Consider the following 16,152-nt stretch of genomic DNA (forward strand, 5'->3'; position numbering starts at 1 on the left):
GGCTCTTCAGGATTGTATGGTGTGCTTTTGTCACACTGAAAGTTCCCCAGGTCAGCTAAATTGCCTTTCCTTGTTTCTATGTTATGTCAGCTCTTACAAGAGTACACATAACTTCGGGAAGTAAATAGTTTAAAAGTTCTCTGCATATACTACTTCCTTTTTTTATATACACCCTAGAGAACCTTCTACTTTTTATTTTCAGAATTCAATCATGGCACTCCGGTGCTCAAAGCTGTTGCTTGAGATCAAGGTGACTTCTCAGTGGTGCACACTGAGATGGAATTAAATGGCCTAGACTTTTCTACACTACTTCAAGTACCTGTGGTTTTTAACCATTTTATTAGATTAATTCATTTTTAACAGAAATGTATCACAAATATCTGCAAAACAGTCATGGTTTAGGCTTGCCTGCTTGTCAATCCCATCTACCTTCTCTGTGTTCTACCAGATGGATGTCAACAGAGCACTTCTTTTGGGATGGTGAGCATTGACTTTCTGGAGTACTTAGGGTGCGAAGAAGATGTAGGCTCTTTGCCTAACTCTACCATCTTAGTCCTTAGCCATCAAACTTAGAAATAATTTTAAAGCAGCCAAGCCCAAAGTACTGATGACTTCACAAAACAAAGAATAGAATAAGATCTATTTTCAACTCTGTTCCCAGTCAGAGGGATAGAAGTTAACACTGCAGAACTTTGTTCTAGATTTGTCTAGTTAGTTATGCTGTAGATCTTTATTGTATTTGACAATGGAACTTCTTTACAATTTCTTAGAACTTCTAAGAAATTAATCTGCTGAATCATATTGTCTGTATTTGTCAGCCATTTAGAAACAGCTATTTGATGCTTAAGCACTGTGGTAGAGCATACATACTATACATAACTAATTAAAAAGGATTAGGTAATCAGGAAAGAGGCACAGTACAAGAATTTGTGGGTGCTGAAGGACCTGGCTGGGGTGCTCGCCAAGCCAATTTTCATCATTTACCAGCAGTCCTGGCTGACCAGGGAGGTCCCGACAGATTGGAAATTGGCCGATGTGACACACATCTATAAGAAGGATTGGAAGGATGATCCAGGAAATTACAGGCCTGTCAGCTTGACTTCGGTGCCCGGGAAGCTGATGGAGCAGCTCATCCTGAGTACCATCACACAACACATGAGGGGCAACCAGATGCTCAGGCCCAGTCAGCGTGGGTTTATGAAAGGCAGATCCTGCTTGACAAATCTAATCTCCTTCTACAACAGGACGACCTGCTTATTGGATGAGGGAAAGGCTGTGGATGTTGTTTACCTTGACTTTAGCAAGGCCTTTGACACCGTTTCTCAAAGCATTCTCCTGGCAAAAATGGCTGCTCGTGGCTTGGATGGGCACACGCTTTGCTAGGTAAAAAACTGGCTGGATGGCCAGGCCCAGAGAGTTGTGGTGAACGGAGTTAAATCCAGTTGGTGGTCGGTCACGAGTGGTGTCCCCCAGGGCTGGGTTTTGGGGCCACTCCTGTTTAACATCTTTATTGATGATCTAGATGAGGGGATTGAGTAAATTTGCAGATGACACCAAGCTGGGTAGGAGTGTTGATCTGCTTGAGGGTAGGGAGGCTCTGCAGAGACCTGGACAGGCTGGAGCGATGGGCTGAAGATAACTGTAGGAGTTTCCATAAGGCCAAATGCCGGGGGGTGCCCTTGGGCCACAACAACCCCCAGCAGCGCTACAGGCTTGGGGAGGAGTGGCTGGAGAGCTGCCAGTCAGAGAGGGACCTGGGGGTGCTGATTGACAGCCGGCTGAACAGGAGCCAGCAGTGTGCCCAGGGGGCCAAGAAGGCCAATGGCATCCTGGCTTGTGTCAGCAATAGCGTGGCCAGCAGGGACAGGGAAGGGATCTGACCCCTGTACTCGGCACTGGTGAGGCCGCACCTCGATTCCTGTGTTCAGTTTTGGGCCCCTCACTACAAAAAGGACATTGAATGACTCGAGTGTGTCCAGAGAAGGGCAACGAAGCTGGAGCACAGGTGGTACGGGGAGCGGCTGAGGGAACTGGGGGTGTTTAGTCTGGAGAAGAGGAGGCTGAGGGGAGACCTCATCGCCCTCTACAGCTACCTGAAAGGAGGGTGCAGAGAGCTGGGGATGAGTCTCTTTAACCAAGTAATAAGCGATAGGACAAGAGGGAATGGCCTCAAGATGCACCAGGGAAGGTTTAGACTAGATAATAAGAAGTATTTCTTTACAGAACAGGTTGTTAGGCGTTGGAATGGGCTGCCCAGGGAGGTGGTGGAGTCCCCATCCCTGGAGGTGTTCAAGAGTAGGTTCAACATAGTGCTGAGGGATGTGGTGTAGTTGGGAACTGTCAGTGTTAGGTTAATGGTTGGACTGGATGATCTTCAAGGTCTTTTCCAACCTAGATGATTCTGTGATCCTATGATTCTGTAAGGTGATTCCAAACTGATTTAACCACCTAATTTCACCTTCTTGAAAACAAATCTTCAGGTTCTCTGATTGGTTTCCATTATATGTGCGATTTAATCAGTTAAAACTGAGGGTAGAGCATGTAATTTCATTATTTGTTTCAAACTGGGAAACTTGTAACTGCTTTGGCCTTTCTTTGTTCAAAACTGGCAGGTGAAAGCAGAAGCTAGGAAAGAGAATACATCAGGTTTGGAGGATTTGATAAAATAACTAGAGTTTAATTTTAAACGGGACCATTCTCTTTTTTGAGGACAAACCAAGAACTAATTCAGACCAGAAAAGATTTGCTACTATACCCAGACAGGTAGAAACATCCCAGAAAATACCCTGATGGTATACAGGCCAACCAAAAATGGTAGCATAACTCAAAGATGCTGCTTTTCATAGAAACATAGTTTAAAAAAAGGTATACGTGCCCAAACTCAGTATTCCAGCAAGGGATGACTGTACGACTGAGCGTACAGTAGAATACTTCTGCCAATACAGCATGCTAGGTTACAAACACTAAGAAAATAACTTTTAGTATGAAGTTAGTAAAATAAATAAATATAATTTTTCCTAGAATAACTTATTCCAGCATCCTGTTCATCTACACACTGGTCCCCAATATTTATGACATGTTTCTTTTCCTTGGAATAAATACATGTCAGTCAGGAATTTTTCAAATAATACAGCTATGAAGTCAAAAGCCTCTAGTACAGAATTGTCCTAATAAATAAATGATTGCACATGTTTACTGTTTCCTATATTTGGGCAGGGAGTATTGAAACCTGAGATCAATTTTGATGGCTAGCATTTTCATAGAATCACAGAATCATTCAGGTTGAAAAAGACCCTTGGGAACATCGAGTCCAACCATCAGCCCTACTCTACAAAGTTCTCCCCTGCACCATATTCCCCATCTCATCTAAACAACTCTTAAACACATCCAGGGATGGTGACTCCACCACCTCCCTGGGCAGCCCATTCCACTGTCTGACCACTCTTTCTGTGAAAAAGTTTTTCCTAATGTCCAGTCTAAACCTCCCCTGTTGCAGTTTAAAGCCATTCCCTCTTGTTCTATCGCTTATTACCTGTGAGAAGAGACCAGCACTGGCCTCTCTACAATGTCCTTTCAGGTAGCTGTAGAGATTGATGAGGTCTCCCCTCAGCCTTCTATTCCTCAAACTAAACAGTCCCAGCTCCTTCAATTGGTCCTCATAGGATTTATTCTCCAGGCCCTTCACCAGCTTCGTTGCCTTCCTTTGCACTCGCTCCAGCGAGTCTTGCTGGATATCTCAATATCTTGCGATATCTCTCGATATCTCTCTCATATTGAGGTGCCCAAAACTGGACACAGTACTCCAGGTGTGGCCTCACCAGTGCAGAGCACAGGGGGACTATCCCCTCCCTACTTCTGCTGGTCACACTATTTCTCATACAAGCCAGGATGCCATTGGCTTTCTTGGCCACCCGGGCACACTGCTGGCTCATGTTCAGCTGTTTGTCAGTTAGGACCCCCAGATCCTTCTCTTGCAGACAGCTCTCCAGCCACACCTCCCCAAGCCTGTAGCGATGCACGGGGTTCTTGTGGCCCAAGTGCAGGACCTGGCACTTGGCCTTGTTGAAGCTCATCCCGTTAACATTGGCCCACCGATCCAATCTATCCAAGTCTCTCTGTAGAGCCTCCCTATCCTCATCAGATCGACACTCCTGCTTAACCTGGTGTCATCTGCAAACTTACTGATGTCCTTATGTCCTTATTACTCTATGTCCTTATCAAGATCATCAATAAAGATGTTAAACAGAAATGTTCCAACACCAAGGCCTGAGGAACACCACTTGTGACTGGCCGCCAGTTGGATTTAGCTCCATTGACCACCACTCTCTGGGACCGTCCATCCATCCAGTGCTTGTCCCAGCAGACCCTTTGCTCATCAAGGCCATGGGCAGCGAGTTTTTCTGTGAGAATTCTATGGGGAACTGTGTCAAATGCTTTTCAAAAATCCAGGTAGATAATATCCACAGCCTTTCCCTTGTCCAGTAGTCGGGTCATCTTGTCATATAAGGAGATCAGGTTTGTCAGGCAGGACCTGCCTTTCATAAACCCATGCTGACTGGGCCTGATCATCTGGTTGCCCATTATATGACATTTAATGACACTCAAGATAACCTGCTCCATGACCTTCCCTGGCACCAAGTCAGACTGACAGGTCTATAGTTTCCTGGATAGTCCTTCCTGCCTCTTGTAGATGGGTGTCACATTTGCCACCCTCCAGTCCAACGGGACCTCCCCAGTTAGCCATGACTTCAGGTAAATCATGGACAGCAGCTTGGCGAGCACATCTGCCAACTCTTTCAGCACCCTTGTGTGTAACCCATCGGGTCCCACAGACTTGTGTGCATCCAAGTGGTGCAGCAGGTCTCTAACCACCTCCTCTTCAACTGTGCTGACCTCAGTCTGCTTCCCCTCCCCATCTCCCAGCTCCTGAGGCTGGGTGTCCAGGGAACAGCCAGTTCCACTGCTAAAGGCTGAGGCAAAGTAGGCGTTGAGCACCTCAGCCTGTTCCTCATCCTTAGTTACCATGTTTCCCTCTGCATCCAGTAAAGGAGGGGGATTTTCCCTAATCCTCAGTTTGCTGTTAACATATTTATAGAAACATATTTTTTATCCTTAACAGCTGTAGCCAAGTTGAGCTCTACCTGTGCCTTGGCTCTCCTAATGTTCTCCCTGCATAACTTCGCTACATCTTTATAGTCTTCATGAGAGACCTGCTCCCTCTTCCAAAGGTCATAGATTCTCCTTTTGTTCTTGAGATCCAGCCAAAGGTCTTTTTTTGTCTCAGAGGGTCCTAGATCACTGACATTAATTCCTTAGCGGTTGTGGTTTCTCATGCCTTAGTTTAGGAATATGAGAAGGCATGGAGGAAGTGTAAACTTGAACATTCTCAGACACACATAGTTTGGGACAGGCTGTATGATCAATGTTCATGTGAGAACACATGCCAGTCTTGGACCAGCCGGGACTGGGGCAACGTGCTGAATCATGACAAACTCAGTCAAGTTTGTTGAAGGGGGAGCATTGCCAAGAGCAAATGCTGCCACAGCGTATGCAAGCTCCCAATTTATTACCACTTGTTTACATAGGTTCAGTTTTATTTCTACATCTTACTAACCTTCAGGTTTTGTCTGTTTACTGCTCAAATGCTCACTCTGGGCTCTGTAGGTGATGTTCCAACCTGCTCTTTCTCACGCTCGAAACACGGTGTTCCATAATGTTGCCTCAGTTATCCACAATCATTCTTCTAACCTCAAGGTCAGTTTACATTTTGCTAACTACCAATTCTTAATTCCCACAAACACAAGAAAGCAAAAATGTGCAAATGATGATAGAAACCTGAAAACCCCTGTTTTAACGGATTAAGTATTTTACACAAAATAGAACTTTAGTATTTGGAACACATATCTGGATGAGGAATTTACTATACAAGTTCTGATTAATGATAATTATACAGATAAAGTTTTTCATATGGTAAAAATCGCTGTACTTTCTTCACTTTATGGACATCAACATTTTACAGCTCCTTACATACTGTAAATTTGACACTGTATGGAAGGTACAAATTATTTTTATACGAGTGATTACTATTTAACAGAAGCAAACACCTTCAGGTATTAATGATTATGATTTTGATTATTCAAATGGAGTTTGATGGACAGTAGAGAGTAGCAACAGAATTAAAGTCAGACTCATTCTGGCACATGAAAAAATTATTCTTATAGTGATACTAGCAGAATAGAAGATTTTTCATGTAAATGGCTTTGTGGGTTTTCCATTTTTTGTTTCCAAATTAATATAGCTGCAGATTTTTCGTTTTGCAAAGCTCTGATATTTCCCCTGTGAATTTCATATACTTCAAATGTCAGTGTTTTATAAAAATTGTAAAGGCAACAGGATTTTCTGTTTGCTGTGAAGTATGTAAGTGTATTGGGTCTGGCTGAACTGGAATCGGTTTTCCCCTATAGCAGCCCTCACGGTGCTGTGGTTTATGCTGGGAGCTGCAGGGTGTTGATAGCACCCTGGTGTTGTGGCTGCTGCTGAGCAGTGCTTACACAGCACCAAGGTTCTTTCTGATATTTCCCCCAGTGGGACGGGGTGGGCAAGATCTTGGGAGGGGACACAGCCAGGACAGCTGACCCAAACCGACCAAAGGGATATTCCATACCATATGACGTCTGCTCAGTATAAAGCTGGGAGAAAGGAGGAAGGGGGTGGGGGTCACCCTTGGTCCTCCGAGGCAACTACTACGCGTATTGGAGCCCTGCTTCCAGAGAAGGCCCGACATCGCCTCTTCATGGGAAGTAGAGAATAAATCTGTTTGCTTTTGCTTCCGCGCGCGGACTTTTGCTTTGCTTTGCTTATATTAAAACTGCTTTTGTTTCACCCACAAGGGTTAGTTTATCTTCTTTCCCCTCTTTACCCTGTTGAGAAAACAAAGGGAAGGGGGGGGGGAAGTGATAGAGCGACTTGGTGGATACCTGGCATTTAGCCAGAGTCAAACCATCACAGTCTATTCTGGCGCCCAACGTGGGGCAAAACAACGGCAGTTTTATATTAAATGTGCTGTAGCTATAGTAGTTATTAAGCAACAAGCTCTTGTGCTGGTCACGGGCTTGTTTATTGCGCTGCTTATCTTTATTTTGTTAAGCTCGGGAACATGCTGCAAGGAATCGGGAACATCATGAGTGGTTTTATTTTGCAGGCTCCCGAGGTACTTAGTCATCCTTATGTTAGTTCATTGATACTCTTTATTAATGCTGTTCGCCTGTTGTGGGTTGTGTGGAGCTCGGTATGCTCTTGGTGTAAGAGAACGCAAATTTTGAGTGAATCGGTGCCAATTGCTATGAGGACCGTGCACCGACGGCAGTATCGTACAAACCGAGACTCTCTGGCTCCCATCCAAGAATTGATTCGTCAACTGGAGAACCAAGGTGTCATCAGTAAGACACATTCGCCTTTTAATAGCCCAATATGGCCAGTGCGGAAGTCTGACGGAGGGTGGAGGTTAACAGTAGACTATCGTGGCCTGAATGAAGTGACGCCACCACTGAGTGCTGCTGTACCAGATATGTTAGAGCTCCAGTATGAACTGGAGTCAAAGGCAGCCAAGTGGTACGCCACAATTGACATTGCCAATGCATTCTTTTCAATTCCTTTGGCAGAAGAGTGCAGGCCACAGTTTGCTTTCACGTGGAGGGGTGTCCAGTATACCTGGAATCGACTGCCCCAGGGGTGGAAGCACAGCCCCACTATTTGTCATGGACTAATTCAAACTGCACTGGAAAAGGGTGATGCCCCTGAACATCTACAATACATTGATGACATCATTGTGTGGGGCAATGAGGCAGAAGAAGTGTTCAAGAAAGGACAAAGAGTAATTGAGATTCTTCTGAGAGCTGGGTTTGCCATAAAGAAAAGCAAGGTCAAGGGACCAGCACGAGAAATTCAGTTCTTGGGAATAAAATGGCAAGATGGACGCCGTCATGTGCCATTGGATGTTGTCAACAAGATAGCAACTATGTCTCCACCGACCAACAAGAAGGAAACACAAGCTTTCCTAGGATTTGTGGGATTCTGGAGGATGCATATTCCAGGTTACAGTCAGCTTGTGAGCCCTCTCTATCAAGTGACCCGAAAGAAGAACAATTTTCAGTGGGGTCCTGAGCAGCAACAAGCCTTTGAGCACATCAAACAAGAGATAGCTCGAGCGGTAGCTCTTGGGCCTGTTCGGACAGGACCAGCTGTGCAAAATATACTTTACACATCAACTGGGGAGCATGGACTCACATGGAGCCTCTGGCAGAAGATACCAGGTGAAACTCGAGGTCGACCATTAGGATTTTGGAGCCGGGGATATCGAGGATCAGAAGCCCACTACACTCCGACTGAAAAGGAGATACTGGCAGCATATGAGGGGATTCGAGCTGCTTCAGAAGTTGTTGGTACAGAAGCACAGCTCCTCTTGGCACCACGGCTGCCTGTATTACATTGGATGTTCAAAGGAAACATCCCTGCCACACACCATGCAACCAGTGCTACCTGGAGTAAATGGGTCGCGTTAATCACGCAACGGGCTCGACTGGGGAAACCCAACCATCCAGGGATCCTGGAAGAGATCATGGACTGGCCAGAAGGTAGAGATTTTGGAGTGCGGCCTGAGGAGGTGGCTCGTGCCCAAGAGGCACCGCCATATAACGAGTTACCAGAAGATGAGAGGCGTTATGCTCTCTTTACTGATGGATCCTGTCGTGTGGTAGGAAGCCATCGGAAGTGGAAAGCTGCTGTGTGGAGTCCCACAAGACAAGTCGTTGAGGCCACTGAAGGAGAAGGAGAGTCAAGTCAGTTCGCAGAAGTAAAAGCGATCCAACTTGCCCTAAAGATTGCTGAACGGGAAAAGTGGCCAGTATTATATCTCTACACGGACTCCTGGATGGTGGCTAACGCCCTGTGGGGGTGGCTACAGGAGTGGAAGAAGACCAATTGGCAGCGCAGAGGTAAACCCATCTGGGCTGCTGCATTGTGGCAGGACATCGCTGCCCGAGTGGAAAACGTGGCTCTAAAGGTGCGTCATGTAGATGCTCATGTGCCCAAAAGGCGTGCCACTGAAGAACACCAAAACAATGAGCAAGCAGACAAAGCTGCCAAAATTGAAGTAGCTCGGCTGGACCTGGACTGGGAGCGTAAGGGTGAGCTGTTTGTAGCTCGATGGGCCCATGAAACATCAGGGCATCTTGGCAGAGATGCAACGTACAGATGGGCTCGTGATCGAGGGGTGGACCTGACCATGGAGGCCATCTCACAGGTCACTCACGAATGTGAAACATGTGCTGCAATCAAGCGAGCCACACGAGTAAAGTCTCCCTGGAACAGAGGGCGATGGCTGAGTTTTCAATATGGTGAGGCCTGGCAGATTGACTATATTGGACCACTGCCACGAACACGCCAAGGCAAGCGCTACATACTCACCATGGTAGAAGCAACTACGGGTTGGCTAGAAACGTACCCTGTAAATCATGCCACTGCCCGAAATACCATCTTGGGTCTTGAAAGGCAAATTTTATGGTGACATGGTACTCCTGAAAGAATCGAGTCAGACAACGGGACCCATTTTCGAAATAATCTTATAAACTCCTGGGCAAAGAAACACGGCATTGAGTGGGTGTATCACATCCCTTATTACCCACAAGCGTCTGGAAAGATTGAAAGATATAACGGACTGTTGAAGACTATGTTGAAAGCATTGGACAATGGGGGATGGAAGCATTGGGATATAAATTTAGCAGAAGCCACTTGGCTAATTAATACCAGAGGATCTGTTAACCGTCCTGGGCCTGCCCAAACAAACCCCCTTCATACTGTGGGAGGAGATAAGGTCCCTGTAGTACACACAGGGAGGTGGCTGGGGAAGGCAGTGTGGATTGCTCCTCCCTTGGGAAAAGGCAAGCCCACTCGTGGGATTGTCTTTGCTCAGGGACCTGGATGTACTTGGTGGGTAATGCGGGAGGATGGGACTACTCAGTGTGTGCCTCAAGAACATTTAACCTTGGGGGGAAAGTAATCTGTGGGATGAGTTGTATGTTGCAGGAAGTGATGGAGGAAGTAGGAACGATGAAGAGTGAACCAGACACGTGCAATGACGACCCAAACCTAGCCGGTGCTGGAGTCCAACGGTCAAGCATACTTCTGTCCTGAGCATCTATCTTGACAGATGGAAGCCAAGACACTGAACATCTGAAGAAGTGAAGAAAGCTTATGGAATAGATAAATGAATATTATGTGGGACCTGGGCATAACGTAAATGGTATGGAATAAGGGGTGGAGACTGTATTGGGTCTGGCTGAACTGGAATCGGTTTTCCCCTATAGCAGCCCTCACGGTGCTGTGGTTTATGCTGGGAGCTGCAGGGTGTTGATAGCACCCTGGTGTTGTGGCTGCTGCTGAGCAGTGCTTACACAGCACCAAGGTTCTTTCTGATATTTCCCCCAGTGGGACGGGGTGGGCAAGATCTTGGGAGGGGACACAGCCAGGACAGCTGACCCAAACCGACCAAAGGGATATTCCATACCATATGACGTCTGCTCAGTATAAAGCTGGGAGAAAGGAGGAAGGGGGTGGGGGTCACCCTTGGTCCTCCGAGGCAACTACTACGCGTATTGGAGCCCTGCTTCCAGAGAAGGCCCGACATCGCCTCTTCATGGGAAGTAGAGAATAAATCTGTTTGCTTTTGCTTCCGCGCGCGGACTTTTGCTTTGCTTTGCTTATATTAAAACTGCTTTTGTTTCACCCACAAGGGTTAGTTTATCTTCTTTCCCCTCTTTACCCTGTTGAGAAAACAAAGGGAAGGGGGGGGGGAAGTGATAGAGCGACTTGGTGGATACCTGGCATTTAGCCAGAGTCAAACCATCACAGTAAGGTTGGAATGTTTTTGCATTCAAACATTTGGGATCCTTTTCTCATGTTGTTCCTTTATTTTCTTTTTCTTTGATCTATTTCCCATTCATTTTCTTTACCAAATTTATTACTGATACTTTTATTGTCAACCTTTGTTTACTTTAGTCCTTCTTCCACTCCAAATACTCTATGCTCATTTTAATGCAAGAAAGGTAAGTAAAGGCTATACATAAAATCCCCATAGTTCCCACAATGACCAAAATGATTCGTGTCCCAGACATCATATAGCTTCAGACCGAGGCAAATTTCTACAGATCTTACTGGAAGCCTTTGTGATAGACATCTCTAGCAATGCCTGTTGTGTACAGGTATTACCAATACCACTAGACATTTTTCACTTACCTAGTTGGCTGTCCTGGTTTTGGCCAGGATAGAGTTAACTTTTGTTAGGCTGAGAGGGAGCACAGCTGAAGGGCTGGGTCCAGATCGATCATTGGAGCATTCCATGACATGTGAGGGCTCACCTTTTGTTTTCGGTTTTGAATTGGGTGGAGTTTGGGTCTAATCGCTGCTGGGGATGGGCTCTGTACAGGTTGGTGAGACACTACTTCATTTTACCTGTTGAGGACTACTATTATTACTGTTGGTTTTGCTAGTAACTTTTATTTAACCTACAAATTTCTTCTTTTGTCCCTCCCCTATTTCACCGGGGGAGGGTGGGGGGGGGTGGGGGATAGGGGTGGTGGTGGTAAACGACTGATCATGTGGTGATTTGCTACTGGCTGAGTTCAAACCACAACACTGTTAAAACTCACTTGGGTCAATTTGATGTCCAGAATGCTAGCAGCTGTATCTGCAACTGAAATCAATGGACACTTTGCTCTGCGTGGTTTCACTTCAGAGGAAGGACCCTTTCAGAGGGTTATGAGCCTGCATTGGTAGTCAGGCTCTGAAGAGGAACAAAAATCACAATGTATATTGATAACCAGCTTTTTGCACCAGAGCTGACTGTGCCAGCAGCACTCGCAGCAGAAATGAAGACAGAGTTGAATGCTAGACTCCAGTACTAGCACAAAGCTGGGAAATGGCTAAGGGTCAAGGCAGCACCAAAGAAAAACCAGCACTAATGCAACCAAAGTCACATCACTGGTATTTCATAAGGTTTTGCCTTAGGTGTGGCTGGAAGGAACAATTATCAGCAATGATTTTCTTGGTGCTGAAGGATCGCCTGAATAGCTAGGCATTAGTCTGTAGCAACTGCCAAGGCCTCCAGAGATACAGTGTGCTGGAATACTGAAAAAGCAGGTAAGAAGGCTAGATGGCTTGTAAGGCACTTCTCATTTGGTCTTCCTTAAGCTAGTAACTTTCAAAGATGTCAGGGACAAGGCAGAATGATCTGGCACAGATAAAATGACCTAGCCTCCTGGATCTGAGGACTTAAACCTTCTGGCTTGAAGCCCCACAACTTGGAAGTTACTGTGCTTCGTCTGTGATACAGAAGAGCAGTGGAATTTCTCAGGCACATTGTTCTAAGCTGTGACAATACGAATATGTCTGGAATGAAAGTCATATGATGGAACATGACTATCACAAGCGGTACAGAAAGCTGCTTTTGAAATCAAAATATAATCAAAAGGAGTCAGACACAAAATATTACAATTCAGTGAGGAGAAGAACTGAAGGTTCAGCATATGTTACCCCTTATGTCACACACAGAGCACAAAGAAAGAACATGCCAGCTACAGATGCCACAAAGACGGACTTAACTCTGGTGACAGAACTGAAGAATGGATGTGTGAACTAAGAACTTGCTTCTGTAGATAAGCCATAGAGTGTAAAGCAATTTGATCAGAAACAAAGTATTTATACAATATTTGGCATAAACTGTGTGAGTGTACAAAATATACAACTTATATTTTATAAAATACATGATTTTGCTATAAATTTTGAACTGTCAGTACCAGCTACTCCAACCCAGAATTTTACATTTCCAGTGAGTATTTAGAAGTGTCTTTATCAGAGAGTCTAGAATAGGAGGAATAAAATAAAACGGAGATTCCTATAAAATTCCATTCACACTAAAAACAGCCAGTAGGTTTTAAGACATTAATCTGAAATAGATTTAAAAACAAACTGGCAAGGTAGAATAACCTAAAGCTTGTGTCTAAACTGGATTTAAAGAATGATGCTACAGGCATTGATACAACAGGCAATCCTAAAAGCAGTGCGCATCCTGTCTGTTGAAGACAGCAGCGCCTAATCAAGCAGAACTGCAAGAGGGGATGACTTCTCTTACTTTAATGAGCAACTCAGCATGCTGCAGAGCAGAACCTCCAGGAAACACGAGATCTATCAATAAGAGCTGTGAGGCTGCAGCTCATGCAGCAACTCAGAAACTGTTGAGAGGACCAAGAAACACAACTTGTTTCTCAGGTGCCAAAACAGTTTACAAGAACCAGAATAAGTTGTAAAGTGCTTGCTGCAACTGAAAGATACTGAACTGACTGAAGACAAGCTTGAAAGCAGACATGTGCCTGCAAGGACACAACACGTAGGAGAAAGAATTAGGTGTAAACTGTATGTTGCCCAATTCACTCTGAGTTAAAGATTTCATTATCCAAGTTCACAACTGGCTTCAGCAGACTAAAAGCCTTTTGACCTTTTTATGATCTAAAGAAAATGAAAAAAAGACTGACACCACATCAGAGCTCTGGCTGAGTCTAGGTCCTGCTACCATGAGAATATGCATTAGCAAAGCTCACCCCTTCGTGTGGTTATAATCAGGGGCTGAAAACAGAAGTTTTCAGTGGATTTTTAAAACTACCTTCACAGCCCCCAAGGCATACCCAAAAATTCTGAGAAATGCCATATACCCTCTTTGCAGTGGCCAAAATTGCAGTGTTATGGGCAGTTCATTCAGTGAAATGACCTCATAGGTAATTTCCTCCTGCTCCCCAAAGTAGTATTTATACAAGCTAGAAACAACAGTTCATTCTGTGTTATTTAAAAAGACCAACAAGAATGTAATGGTGTTTGCTTCTTTTATTATGAAAGATACAAAAACACAGAGTGTAGTGAAGCTATCATTAGAAATGTGAACTTTTTTTGAACCAACTTTCTATTTACATACAGAAAATTCCCCAAGTGGAACAATATAAAATGTGAGACACATTATCAGAATATACCATATATACAAGTTCAGAGATTTAATATCTCTGTTACTCTATACATGATTGTTACACAAGAAGTCAATTCCTACCTGTCTTAAAACAAGTATTTTAAATTAAGCTTATAAGACTACTCAAGCGAAACTAAGCAGAATCTGGGCAAAGTTCTGCTATCTGAACAGTTACTTTATAAATACAGTACAAAGTAACAGCCAGGTTTTCAGCCAGGCTTAATCTTCTGTTGTGTCAAATAGTCCATGCTCCAAATTGATGGAAATAAAATAATGGAAACTATCACCGATTTTAACTGACATCAAACCAGAAGTATCTCAGGAGTTAAAGGCGCACTGGTTTTCAGATCACTGATCAGTTATTAGGAAAAGCAAGTCTTTTTACTAGTTTTTTTAAAACTCTTCCCTCGAACAGAAAAGCCAAATAAAACACTTGAGCTTGCTTTGTGTGGCCAGACATTGTTTAAAAAGAATAATAAAAGAGGACACACCACTTTATATTTTTTTTTAACTGGAATTAACTGCTGCTTAGTTAAATAAGGCACTTTTTCATTTAGATCAATCCACTTCCCTAGATTTTAGTTTAGCTCCATTTTACACAGAGAAGTGATTTCAGCTATGCCACTTGTGACAGCAAACGGGATGCTGTTAAGAACTGTTGCTCTCCAAGCATGGATGGCCTCAACAATACCTTCTGGATTGCTTGAACCCAAGTCACACAGTGAATATATGGCTGCCAGCTGCACACCCCAGGGAACACCTGCAAAAAGTTAACACATATCAGTTTATAAAAACTCTGATATGCAATAATGGTTTTGGGCATAAAGAATATAAAGAAACTATCAGTCCAAGAATGGGAATTAAAAAACACATCAATGATTGGGATGCTTAAAAACCCAGAAAGTAGCAAGATGACAACTTGCACACAAATTCCATAGCATCTCATTTTATACTTCCAGTTTTCTGAATTCATCAAGTTTTCAATATTCAAAGGGCATAAAAGATTTGAGTATCTAGGGATAATACTCCAGTTAAGAGTGATCAGACTTTTTGAAAACAGTCAGGTTTACACAGAGTCTGAAACAGAGACATATACCACTTACCTGGAAGAATCTGAGACTGCAAGGAAGAGAAGCTGTACAAGTGGTTCAAAACAGCTCCCTAACATCAACCAAAGCTTCACTGCAAAATGTACTTAACATCCAGAATAACTTAGCAATATAGACCCCCGCTGCCCTCATTGCCTTTGCTTTGTCTCAGTCTGGAATCTGGACTGTCTTGCAAGCCTCTCCCAATACAGCAATCTTGCTAGTAGCAAGCTTCAGCATGAGCCACTTAAGGTAACAAATTAGCTATTACTGCTTAAGTTAAGATCACCCTTCAAGTTTTCTGAGGCAGCTGATACACTGTTACATGAAGCAGTGTAATTCAAGGTGGTGACTATCTCAGAATTGTTCTCTGTCTCAAACAGAAGGCAATACAAATGCTTCATTAACTTCAGAAGAGAGTGATTCAAACTGAAAACTGTTTGTACTGTGACACACTAATATAGAAGTACACAAGCAGGCTGTTTTGGTTTGTGTGTCTCAATTTGTGTGTGTTCTATTTACACTGGCAAAATTTCACACTGCAGATGTTACACTGAAGTTTCCCTAAATAAACATTACCTTCCTCTTTTGCATGCTGCACAAACAGTCCAATTACAGAACTAATATTCTTCACTGCAGCAAGATACCCTTCCTTCAAACCTATTTGGCCCAATCGACCTGAAAGAAAAAAAGGTTACTATGTATCTGACATTTAGACAGTCAACTTCTTAATTTTTAGACTTACTGATTGTCTGTTATAGGACCAACAGAAAATGCAAATTTCAGTTAGAAAAGTCAGTCATTCCTGTTACTATGTTGTCTTGGGAACAACAGTTGTCATATTCCTTTTGTGACTTAAGGACCCCAAGGGCATTTTTTATCAGATTGATCCAACATCCCTCAGGTTTCCAATTTATAAGTGTAAAACTCTCAAAGAATGCAATTTCTGTTTTAAAAAAAACTATTATATAGCCTACACACTGAAAATATCTATTG

At 43.8% G+C, this 16,152-nt stretch overlaps 1 protein-coding gene across 5 annotated transcripts in view; it reads right to left on the reverse strand.

The window, feature by feature from the left end:
• Nucleotides 1-13,917: 13,917 nt before the first annotated feature.
• ICE1 (interactor of little elongation complex ELL subunit 1) overlaps nt 13,918-16,152 on the reverse strand; it is a 39,099-nt gene continuing 36,864 nt past the window's right edge. For all 5 annotated transcript variants that reach the window (XM_074899813.1, XM_074899812.1, XM_074899814.1 and 2 more), the window contains 2 exons: nt 15,736-15,834; nt 13,918-14,828 (listed from right to left, as the gene is read on the reverse strand). In XM_074899813.1, the coding sequence (XP_074755914.1) occupies nt 14,647-14,828; nt 15,736-15,834 (281 nt within the window). In that variant the 3' untranslated portion in view covers nt 13,918-14,646. The remainder of the gene's footprint in view (nt 14,829-15,735; nt 15,835-16,152) is intronic.

Source organism: Athene noctua, chromosome 2, assembly GCF_965140245.1.
Source record: "Athene noctua chromosome 2, bAthNoc1.hap1.1, whole genome shotgun sequence".
Taxonomy (NCBI): Eukaryota; Metazoa; Chordata; class Aves; order Strigiformes; family Strigidae; genus Athene; species Athene noctua.